We start from the raw sequence: 11,897 nt of genomic DNA on the forward strand, positions 1-11,897 counted from the left end.
AATATATAAATTGGTCTTTGAACTTGTCCATTTGTATGTAATTAGTATTTAAAATTTTATTTTGGATCTAGTTGGCCTTTGAATTTGTATTTCACTATTAATTTGTGCCGACGTAGTATTTCTAATCAATATGATAGTGCTACATAACCTCTCAAAACATCACATAACAAACATAATTTATGTATTTTTATTTTTAATTTAAAGGTTAGTGCAAAGATTGACAGAACTACCAAATTAAATCATCCAAATCGACAAAATTTCAAAGTATACCGTATTTATAATCTTTCACAGCTTTTACCGGCAAGTGGCTCTTTAAAAATAAATAAATACAGAATTAATCAATCCTTAGTCAAAAGTAACAGATTAAACACAAACTAACGGAGATTTGAAGGCAGTATCTGACACGTGTCCTGATGTATCCAGGTTTTACATTTTTATTTTATTTTATTTTTTAAAATTGTGCTTTTTTATTTTTTATTTTTTTTAATTTAATAATAATCATCATCCATCGCATTTGAAAAACATTTTCTTGTCACTTCTAGAGAGAGAGAAAGGGAGGGAGGGAGGCAATAGTGACAGAGTGAAGCATTTCTTAGATGATGCAACTGACCAAGTTTCAGCGGAAACCCTAATTTTCTTGAATGAGGTTTGTTTTTTTCGCTCTTCGAATTCTTTTTATTGAGATTATTGGGATGAAGTTTTGGTTTTTGATTTTGGGTAATGTAAGTTTTAGTTGTTCCATTTTTAAGTTCTCTTGAATTAATAACTAAGAGAAGAAGAAGAAGATGAATGGAAAAGGAAAGGGTCAAAATTAACTCAGGAGTTGGTAGGCAGGAGTTATTGGGTTTTCTTTGTTTAGGAATTTTTAAGCCTTTTATTATTATTATTTTGGTATCAATCCTAGTAGGTGTTGAGAGACATGTGAGTTCAGTTGTAGTCTCTGGGTATTTTATAATGTTTTTGGTATTAGAATTTGAAATTTGCTGTATTCTCATTACATTAGGAAGTAATATATCAATTTTTACTATTTGGGCTAAGTCTAGCTTAACTTAATCACCCTTATGCATTATTTGTTGATTTATCTTGGACTTTTTCCGTCTTATTTGGTGACACAGACGCACCCTTACGATGCCATGTAATGAATGATTTGATAGAACAGCTATATCGTTCTTTGATTTTAGTTCAGCATAATATGAAATTAAGTGTCCATTGCAGATGACTACTTTTCTTATGATTGATCTCATAGATTTTTTACTGAACCCAATAATCAAATCCCGAATCATAAAACTTGGACATAATTTTATAACTGATGAGGTTACTCTGAGTTTTTGGTCATGTCTATTTTTGGGGGGCATTATTTGCTGGTGTCTAACCACTGGTTCAACTGTTTTTAAGATGTTATTTGGTGTTCAAAAACTACTTGACTGCTTAAACCAGGGAGAACAATTGGACTTTAAGCATTATTATATGGTTTAAATACATGTATGCTTGAGATGTCCAGCATGTTATGTCATTTTCAACATTCTAACTTGGGTCAATATTTGCTTAGAGATGTTAACCTGCTCTATTGTACATTCAGCAGCTTAATTGCACATTTGTTGCTATTCAGCTTGTTACATAAAGCCTAGTATGAGGAGAATAATGTGGTTATTTGTTTAAAAGGATTTTGGTCTTATCCTCGTATGTTTTTTTATGATGTTGACTTGATTTCCTGTGATAAAAGTTTCTTTCAAGAGCCGGAAACACCTTCTGTCTATGAAACTATTCTACAGGAAAAGCTATAATGTTTAGAGAGTCTGTGGGATGTTGGGAGGGTAGATCTTGATTCTTTTTTTAAGCATTTAATTTCTCTCAAATTTAAAATCATGCATTTTAGGTATTTTACATCATTTGTTTCGAGTCATGAGACCTTGTTCTTGTGATTTTGTAGAATGCTATTTCACCTAACTTTTTTTCTATATGGATAGTAATGGAATACTCTTCATGTTGACTGTAGGTCATATTTGGATGGTACAGAGTTATCCCCTCTTACCCCTCACTTGTAAGATGAATACAAGAGGCGGTCAAGTATCTAAGGGTCAGAAGTCAAACAAATTTCAGGGTGGGGGACCAAATTGGATTCTTATTGCTGGTGGTGCCTTGTTAAGTACCTTATCAATCCGCTTTGGTTGCAAGCTGAAGCAGGCACTTGACACAAAGCAACAGTACGATGCTACTACTAGCTTGAAAGGTATACAGGTATCTATTGCTTCAATAATTTGTATCCAATTTGTAACTGCTAAATTTTGGGTTTGTTACAGGGAACGGAACTTCAGACAGGAGGAGACCATCAGGTTGTCGTTTACAGTTAAATATGTATTCCTTTAGCCAAGACCATGATGCTTGTTTCAACTGCATGTCAGGTGTGTTGCAGCTATCTTATAAATTGAGCTGTCCAAAGCTTGTATATATAAGCACTTGCTGTAGTTTGGGTCTTTTAGTGGGATGATAAAATTTGTAAATATAAGCTTGTGTGTGTACACACGCATATAAGCACTTGCATATTGGCTTTAAAGAGAAGAAACGAAGTCTAGTTTTCCTTGCAGACGGAGCCTTTTGTGAATTGTCGTAACCTTGAATTGCTCACCTTACAGTATTAATACTTGGCAGCTCCAGTTTCTTATAACTTTTTAATCATACTTTGAGCCTTGAGGTGGTGATATGCGACTGACACTGGTCTTTTATTAAAAACGAGAAGTTAGACCAACATAGTTCTGAAATGTTGGGTAGCATTTGTATTTCCCTTGGCTATATTTTGCTCTTCATATTGAGAGGAGATCCATTTTAAGTTCCTTAAAGCGCTCTAGTTCTTGCCTTTCATAATTTGGCTCGTCATAGATTGATATATTCTCCAACGCTTCGGCTCTTTTGGTAGTGAAAGTCAAGGTTTACTTTTGTGTTTATTATTATTATCTATCGGTGTCTTATATAAGTTTGGTTTCAAAACAGGATCTGGAAGCATAGGGGAGAAGCACCCACCAAATGGTCAGATGCCCGAATCTGAAATTGCTTTACCTCTGGTGACAGTTCCTTCGACTGATTTTAACAAGGATAATGGTGTCATGTGGGCTTCATCTCCCGATCGCCTTGAGTTGCCCCCAAAACCATTCCATCATTCTAACTGCTCCGACTCGCCGTGTGTCTCAGAGTCTGGCTCTGACATATTTAGCAAGCGGGAAGTGATACAGAAACTAAGGCAACAGCTGAAGAGAAGAGATGATATGATACTGGAGATGCAGGATCAGATTGTGGAACTGCAGAATTCACTGAACGCTCAGGTGGCGAACTCAACTCATTTACAGTCACAGCTGGAAGCAGCAAATAGAGAATTGTTTGACTCCGAGATGGAAATCCGAAGGCTGAGGAAGGCAATCGCAGATCATTGTTTAGGACATGTTGGCACAAATGAGAAGACTTCAAATGCTACAGCTTGGCCTTATGACATAAGAAATGGACATGGCAATGGGTACGTTGATGGAGAAAGCAACTTGGAATCCCCTGAGAAGGGAAGGGGAGATGGGGAGAGAATTGAGATGCTGAAAAGAGAAGTAGGAGAGTTAAAGGAGGTGATAGAAGGAAAAGAGTACCTATTGCAGAGCTACAAGGAGCAGAAGATGGAGCTCTCCATGAAGATCAAGGAGTTGCAACTGAGATTGGATTCCCAGCTTCCCAATATTTTGTAGGTAATGCTTAGGTTTTTGTGCATTCTTGCTTGTCTTCCCATGTTTCTTTCTTTGATTTGAGGATAAAAAAAAGTATAGTATATGCCTCTTTTTCTCATTTCTTTCCCACTATCTTTTGGGCTTAAGATTCATGTTAGATATATATGTTCTTTGCATGTGCATCTCTATGTATGAGAATAAGATGTGTAAGAGAGAAAGAGGGAAAAGCACAGTACTAGGCACCATTATAGTGGTTTTGTTAAATTTTAACGTTTTTCTTGCTTGACCACTGCCTCCTTTCTTGTAGAAATCTTAAACCAAGTGCTCTTTTCCTTTTCTAGTTGGTCTTTTTATCTTTTGTAGTCATGAAACTATATTGGTGAGGCATACTGTATTTTTCAGGGAAAAATATTGTTAATAGAGTAATCTAGCAAAAATGCAAGCAAAGGCATACCGAACAAAGACAATAAAAAAGTAAACTTATGGAATTACTTACTGGTATACCCATGAATTTATTAGTTGGGCTAGATTCTAATCGGATTGGACCCATAATAATAGATTTTTAATAATAAATTGTTCACTTTACCCATTTAATATTTTAATAATGCATTTCAAAGGGTCAAACAGGCTAATAGATAAAATCAAGTTGGTGAATGTAAATATATTCCAATGCACGACCATTTGCTTCTTGACATTCAAAGCACATGCCATTCTTGAGGTCCATTTCCAAGTTCCCTTACGCCTTACCTATCAAAATCTATCTTATCGGCTTAGTTCATAGTTGTCTTGCACAAAAAGTAAACAAAGTGATCTGCTTTGAATATGCCCATTTGGTTTGGGACTGGGTGACTGAGTGTACACAACATTTACCAGGGTGAACCAAAGCCGTCAGTGCAGAACAAAAATGGTGAGCATAATGAAACTGTCCTTGTATGCCTTCACTACGTGTTTTCTTTTACAAATGAGGCAAAAAGAGATTAATGGAAACGGAGATACCAAATGCACTTCATGACTTATCTACTGTTCAAATCAAACTCCCCAACTTCGCGCCAGTCATTCTGCACACTTGTATCTCCATTTTCAGTCTCCTCATCGTTCAAGAAATCTTCAGATGGTTCCTTTTCATCCCTCTGTGCACTGCTACCCCATCCATTCATCATCTCATCAGGGTTTACACCCTGAGGCTGCTCCCGAATGTCATGACCAATTGCAAGGTTGTTTCCTTGAGACCCAAGTGCATTTGCCCTTATAGGTCCTCGAGCCATTAGTTCAGCATGAGCTTGTGATTCAGCTCGAGCTTGCTCTGCCTGAACCATTGCTGCCATTCTCAACTTAGCCTCATGAGCCTCTCGGCCAGCCTTCTCCCTAGATTCTATTTCTGCTCTCAAATCAAGCAACGCTTTCTTCTCTTCTTGGAGAAGAGCTTGCTCAATCATCAGCCTTTCCTCGGATCGGAATTCCCCCACACCTCGTTTGCGAGATATTATATTGAAGGCAAGAGCCTGTTTCTCAAATGTGGCTGTGAACTCTGCAACTTTAGCAGCAATGTTGTTATCCCACTGCTGGGAGCGAGATGGCATCTGGCCAGTTGTGTCTGAATCAAGAATTTTATCATCCTCCTCTGCTTCATAGTCTGCTACTACATGGTAAGGTAGTAACCTGACAGTTTCACAACATAGTTTAAAAAACAGAGAGAGAGATCAAATTTTTATCCCAATATGATTATGCAATTAGCAGACAAAAGCTTGCTTTTCCTATGCTTCACCATATACCCTTTCTTCCAAATAAAGTCTGTAAAATATTTGACCCAAAAATTTCCCATGAATGAGCCCCCATATTATTTCGAAAATATTCAATCAAAAAGTTCAGGAGAATTTTCCCTTGCAGCTATATATGGCATGTATGCTAGATTTCATTCATCATAAAGGATTTCATTTTCACAATAACTACTCCCTATTTCCTTTTTCTTTTCTTTTTCGTTTCTCCTTGCTCTCTCTCTTTGAAGGAAATTTGATAAAAAAAAAACTTCAGAAAAATGTTGATTAAGAAGGAAGCACTGTAATGCAGAAACTTTGAAGCATATATCAAATCCCATCAAGAGGCCAAATTTAAAATAGCAAGGTCCTTGTATTATCCATGGATAATGTAAAGCTGTGCTCACATAAGATGCGAGAAAGGGAGAAAATTTGAGAGGAAGAACGTAGGTAGAAACAAAAAAATTTCAAACTGCATGCATGTGTGTGTATTTCCACAATTCCACATTCTTGGTTTTATTGAGTCATACAAGTCAAAAGAAGCAAGGAAACAAAAAGACATTCAATAACAAAAAAATTTTAGGAGCCTGACGACACTAAATGAAGCACAAAAGTTGTCTCCAACTTCAAAAGTGTTTCCTGAAAAACTCTTAGTCCTGTTTAAAGCGGAAATGAACATGCATAGAGAGTCCAGGACATGATGTTTCAAAAACCATAAGCAAGTGGAATGCAAAGCAAAGTCTGAATAAAGGGTGAAGTATCTTGTGAATTGATAGTAGCAGGACATGAGGACATTCGAAACACTATGAAAGACTTGGACATAAAAAATATTATTTAGTCACTCTGCCAACTCCAGTGTATTCATGCAAATACAAATATAACAGTTTGCTTACAGGAACACATGAATGTTAGCTACCACTCAGTGATTTTGACAGCCAAGCTCAATGCAACAAGGAAGGTACAATCTTATGAATAAAATTTAATAATTCATTTATTTATTTAATAATTCACACTTTTCCCCATGAAACAGGTGACAAAGCTGAAAGCAACTAAACTTTCTAGCTGAAAGGATTTCTGCCAGATGGCGCATTGCTCTGAAAATGAACATTTCTAAAAGTTTTTAACTGATGTAATCTCCTAGGTGCAGAGAAACCATGCAAAAAGTGTATTTCTCAAGTATTTTCCAACCATATGTAGGTGAATTCCATAATTTCATCCACCAAATTGCCATGTGTCAGAACACGTCATCAATTTATTCCGTCTTATGCATATGAACTCCAATTGATTTCTAACGAAGACATGCGATTAATATACTCTTCTAGATATATGTCTTCAATCTCAGAAGAATTAGACAAAACAAAAACTGACTACATGAAACACATCAACATCAAATTTGATCATCCCTTTAACTCCCACAGTTTCAGGAGATCTCATTTATAAACAAATCCCAACATGTCAAAAAGCATAACATTATCAGATATAACCTATTCCCATATCTTTGTAAATGGTCCTTCAATCCTAGTAGTACCGAGAAACTTATGCCAGTAACAAATAAAAAATCCTAATTTCTTTACAAGATATAACATACTATCCTAACAATAGAAATCTACCCAAATTCTCACAAGCTGATTTGCAAGACTACAAGTTTCTACTTTCTATTAGAAAATAACATAAATCTCCTTATAAATCAAATTCACAAATGCTAGACATGCGAGCCCAGGTTCAACAAAATGGTAAAAGGAATCCATTACTCAAAATTCCCATCTTTTCAGATTCACTCGAGGAGAAAAAAAAAAGAACTAAGAAAACCTATTCTTTCGTTTCCAAGAAGGCTCATTTTTTTGACACCCCAAAAGGGAAAAAATGAAGAATCAAACAAACCCAGAATTCCATTCCCAATGACTTGCATAAAAAATTAAAGAAATTCTACACAAACCTCTCACAGGCATCTTCAAGGGAAGAAAAAGGCCGCTTGAAATCTGGGTGACAAACACGCCAGGCATCCTGATAAGCCATCTGGAGCTCCGCTTGATTCAAGGGTCGGATCTGCTTCTGCTGTTGGTTTGGTTGCTGTTGCTGCGGCGGCGGCTGTGGTTGTGGCGTTTGTTGTTGCTGTTGTTGTTGTTGTTGTTGTTGTTGTTGTAAATTAGGGGAGGAATTAAGGTTAGGGTTAGGGTTAGGGTTAGGAATGGGGGTAGAATTAGGGTTTTGTTGGATGTTAATGGGACGATGATGAATAACACCAGGAGTAGTACGTAAATGGGCATCTATGTTTGAAGGGAACCTAGAAATAGCTTGTTGCTGCTGCTGCTGTTGTTGGTTTTGTTGGGCTTGTTTTTGAAGTTGTTGTAGGAGAAGAAATTGTTGTTGTTGTTGCTGTTGTTGTTGTTGTTGCTGTTTTTGTAAGAGAAATTGCTGCTGCTGCTGCTGCTGTTGATGATGAGCCATTGCCTTTGCTTCCTCCATCTCTCAAATCTTTTTTGCTTTGTTTTTCCTCTGTTTTGGTAAAATAAAAGAAGGAAGTAATTGCTGGGGAAAATAAAAGAGGTGGGCCTCGGAATTCATGAATTATTAGATACAGTGCGGCAACGAGAAACAATCTATTGGGCCCACTTAACACACATAAAAAAATTATAATTTTTTTGGTAAACTATTAGTAAATACATTTTCAATTTGCCCACATAATTAAAAAATTATAATTTGATCACTAAAGTTTTTGAAACTATCTTTTGGTCATCTGATTGTTAAATTTTAATTGGTATAATCACAATTTTAGTCCTCAATTTTTATACTTTCTATCATTTTGACCCTAATTACATATAAAAGATAAAAAAAAGATGATATTCTTTTAAAAGTTTAAAAATTATAAGAATTAAGATTAAAATAAAAGTGGATAAAATTTTCAAAATTAGATACAACGTGAGAGAATGAGGAAAATCGCTTTTAAATCCTCCAAAGTTCTCTTTGTATATTATTTGTATAGAAATATTAAATACCCATTCTTTGAAAACCATAGAAAAAAATCAAGTCATTATGAATATCTTATTAAGTGGATGTCTATTAAGATTAATATAAGTTTTGATGTACTTTAAATTCTAATAGTCATTAGAAGTATCTCTACTTCATTTATATTTCTTATGCCTATAAATAGAGACTTTGGAGAAGCTTTGTAAATATCTCGATTGATCAATAAAACACACTTTCTCTTTTGCTCTCCTAATTTGATCAATAAACTCGTTTTAAATCCTTCAAAGTTCTCTTTGTATATTATCTATATAGAAATTATCAAATACCCATTCTTTAAAAAAACCATAGAAAAAAAACATTAAGCAAAATTATTGGTTCTCTGTATTTTAGGTAGCATTTAGGAACTAGAATTTAGATTTCAAAATTTTAACTTTCAAGTTTATTATTTATGAATTCATCACTTCCAAATTCTTTGTTTGGAAATTAAAATATTTGAAATTCAAGATTTTGAATTAATCTAAATTCATTGTTTGGATAATTCAAATTTAGATTTGGATGTCAATTAAATCTAAGCTTTAAAAATATATATATTCTAAGTTTAATTATTTAGGAGGATTTTGAACATTGTTGTTTAAACTAGATTGGACCAACCAGTCAGATTGAGAATCGGTTAGGGTACCAGTCCAGAGAAAGGCATTAGAGTGGATGATCCAGAAATCGACTAGTGTGTCGGTTTGGAGAAAGGCATTAGACTGATTGATTGGGCTGAACCAACAGTCAAACTGATTAAACTTGTTTTTATCTATTTTTAAATATTTTTTATTTTTAATAATTTATTCAATTGAACCTTTCAAGTCGGCCGAACAGGTTGAATCAAGTATTGGTGGTCGGAACGGTTCACCTACTGATCCGATTTTGAAAAACTTGAGTTTCGTTGATGATGTATTATATATAAAAATAATTATCTATTGTTTGAGTTTTGAAGGAAGTGTAAAAGGAGATAGAATAAAAAAGTTCTCATATTTTTTTAATCAATCTTAGATTTTAAAAACTCTCAATTTTAAAATGGATTTTGAAATTCAAAATATAAATCTTATAAAATTGGACTTGGATTTACCAATATTCAAATCCAACATTTTATTTATTAGCCAAACAAATAATTTGTGTAACACCCCTTACCCGAGACTGTTGCCGGAGTCGAGCACGAGGCGTTACTTGACTTAACTTACTAGTTTGAGGCATAAAAATTTGCTTTTAAAATTAATTTCACTATTTACAACAAAGTTGTCCAATCGCGTAGCAGTTACTAAATTAATTTTAAATCAAGATAAGAAACTCAAAATTTAGATCCGTAAATTTTCCCTGAAACTAGACTCATATATATTCTTACCATAAAATTTTCAGAAATTTTGGTTCAGCCAATTAGTACAGTTTATTAGTTAAAGTCTTCCCTGTTTCACTGTTCGACTGTCCTGACCTCTTGTCACTAAAATTCAATTTTCTCATTGTATGATTTTAATATGGTGTTCTCACTTATTTATACAGAAAATAGAATCATTAAGGAATCTATAAATATAAATTAAAACTCATAAATATTTTTTAAAATTTTAATGATTTTCTAAATTCAGAACAAGGGATTCCGAAAACCACTTTGACATTGTCTAACTAAAATACAAATATCTCAGAATATAAAATTTCTTTACCCATACCGTTATTTTTCTATGAAAATAGACTCAATAAGATTTAACTATATATATCATTAACCCTCTAATTAATTTTATACTATCCTTGGTGATTTTTCAAATTCACGTCACTGCTGCTGTCCCAAAACTGTTTCATTGCAAATTTTTACTCTTTCATAATTTTTAGGTATAAATTATCACCTAGGCATTCATAATACCAAACATATTCTTACTTAGCCATTTTAATAGCTAACATTATCACATATTTACACATCATCCTTTAGCAATATCATAAGGACATACATTCAAAATGACTAAGTCCTTATACATGCCATAGCTCAAACATTGATCATCATAAAATATCTAGTTGTTGTTGTTGATAGTGTGAGCGTTCTCCGACGTCTTTAAGATCCCCGAATTAGCTTTGCAATACTATAAAAGAAGGAAAATAAAATAAGTAAGCATAAAGCTTAGTAAGTTTACAAGCAAATAAATAACAACATTTAACACAAATAAATATACTCAAGTGTCATGATCTCTAATTTCCTCTTTACTTAATCTCTTACTCGTTCACTTACTTGTTTACTTAGATAACTCATGATTATAACTTACTCTTCTCTTGCTGAAATGTTGGTTCTCAATTGATAACATAATATGTTCTTAACTCTTATAACTCACCTGAATTTGCTATTTATGCTTTTACCTGAACTTTCATGGAACACAATTTGTTTTCTAGCCCGTTGAGCCACATTGGAATAATAAGGATACTTGGGTCTCATATCTGATAATAACATACCAAAGCCATGTCCCAGACATGGTCTTACATGGGATGTTTTTTGTATTGCCAATGCCATATCCCAGATATGATCTTACATTGGAGTTCTCATATCGGTGCCCATGCCATGTCCCAGACATGGTCTTACGGGGGACCTCTCATCTCGGTGCCAACGCCATGTCCCAGACATGGTCTTACATGGGACCTCTCATAACCTCAATGATGCCAATGCCATGTCCCAAACATGGCCTTACATGGGATCTCTTTACCCAAATGTCATGACATTTGTATCCGATACATTCCTAATGTTTCAACGAGACTTTTTAATACTAATTCTCTATCGTCTCATACTTGAGTCAACATTAAATAATTTCATAAAATAAATGCATAATTGCTGGAAAATAGCAGCTTTAATAATAATTATTGAAATATTTCATTTATTTACCGTAATCTTACCTCGATACAAAATATAGCCAAATCCACCCACTTAGTCTTTAACCTTATTCTTTCCTTTGTCTAACCTCGGATTCCGTTCTTCTTGATCTATAATAGCAAATTTAGTTTATTTAATACTCACATTTACCAAAACAGCCATCGACTCTAACTTTGGCAAAATTGTGATTTTGCCCCTAAACTTTTACATAATTACACTTTTGCCCCAAAGCTTGGAAATTAAACTTCATCTCTTATTCTTATGTTTTATAACATGCTGAACATTTTTCCCTTCTATGACAACATCAAATTCTTACTCTAACACTTACTTATGAACATTAGGTATTTTACCGATTATGTCAATTTACTCGTTTTCACTTAGAATCGACTAGCAAAAGTTGTTTAACATAATTTATAGCTTCATATTTTATCATAAAACATCAAAATAAACATATTTCACCTATCGGTATTTTTCCAAATATAAACCCTAGGTTAAATTATTGCTAGAATAAGCTAAATTAAGCTACCAAGATTCCAAAAACGTAAAGAACATTAAAAACAGGGCTTGAAATCACTTACTATGGAG

The 11,897-nt window shown here is 34.1% G+C and overlaps 2 protein-coding genes and 1 long non-coding RNA gene across 3 annotated transcripts; 2 read left to right on the forward strand and 1 right to left on the reverse strand.

The window, feature by feature from the left end:
• Positions 1-508: 508 nt before the first annotated feature.
• Positions 509-4,041, forward strand: LOC105787992 (uncharacterized). The gene is made up of 4 exons (XM_012614647.2): positions 509-646; positions 1,997-2,230; positions 2,301-2,402; positions 2,989-4,041. Exons 2-4 carry the CDS (start codon positions 2,008-2,010, stop codon positions 3,720-3,722), a joined length of 1,059 nt encoding a protein of 352 aa, XP_012470101.1. The 5' UTR covers positions 509-646; positions 1,997-2,007; the 3' UTR covers positions 3,723-4,041.
• A 296-nt stretch (positions 4,042-4,337) lies between these two features.
• On the reverse strand, positions 4,338-7,988 carry LOC105787991 (uncharacterized). The gene is made up of 2 exons (XM_012614646.2): positions 7,392-7,988; positions 4,338-5,360 (listed from the first exon to the last, which is right to left on the reverse strand). Exons 1-2 carry the CDS (start codon positions 7,919-7,921, stop codon positions 4,715-4,717), a joined length of 1,176 nt encoding a protein of 391 aa, XP_012470100.1. The 5' UTR covers positions 7,922-7,988; the 3' UTR covers positions 4,338-4,714.
• Positions 5,831-6,665, forward strand: LOC128035579 (uncharacterized). The gene is made up of 2 exons (XR_008192055.1): positions 5,831-6,413; positions 6,486-6,665. It is a non-coding gene; the product is annotated as an uncharacterized LOC128035579 (long non-coding RNA).
• Positions 7,989-11,897: the final 3,909 nt, after the last annotated feature.

Source organism: Gossypium raimondii, chromosome 2 (genome assembly GCF_025698545.1).
Source record: "Gossypium raimondii isolate GPD5lz chromosome 2, ASM2569854v1, whole genome shotgun sequence".
NCBI lineage: Eukaryota > Viridiplantae > Streptophyta > Magnoliopsida > Malvales > Malvaceae > Gossypium > Gossypium raimondii.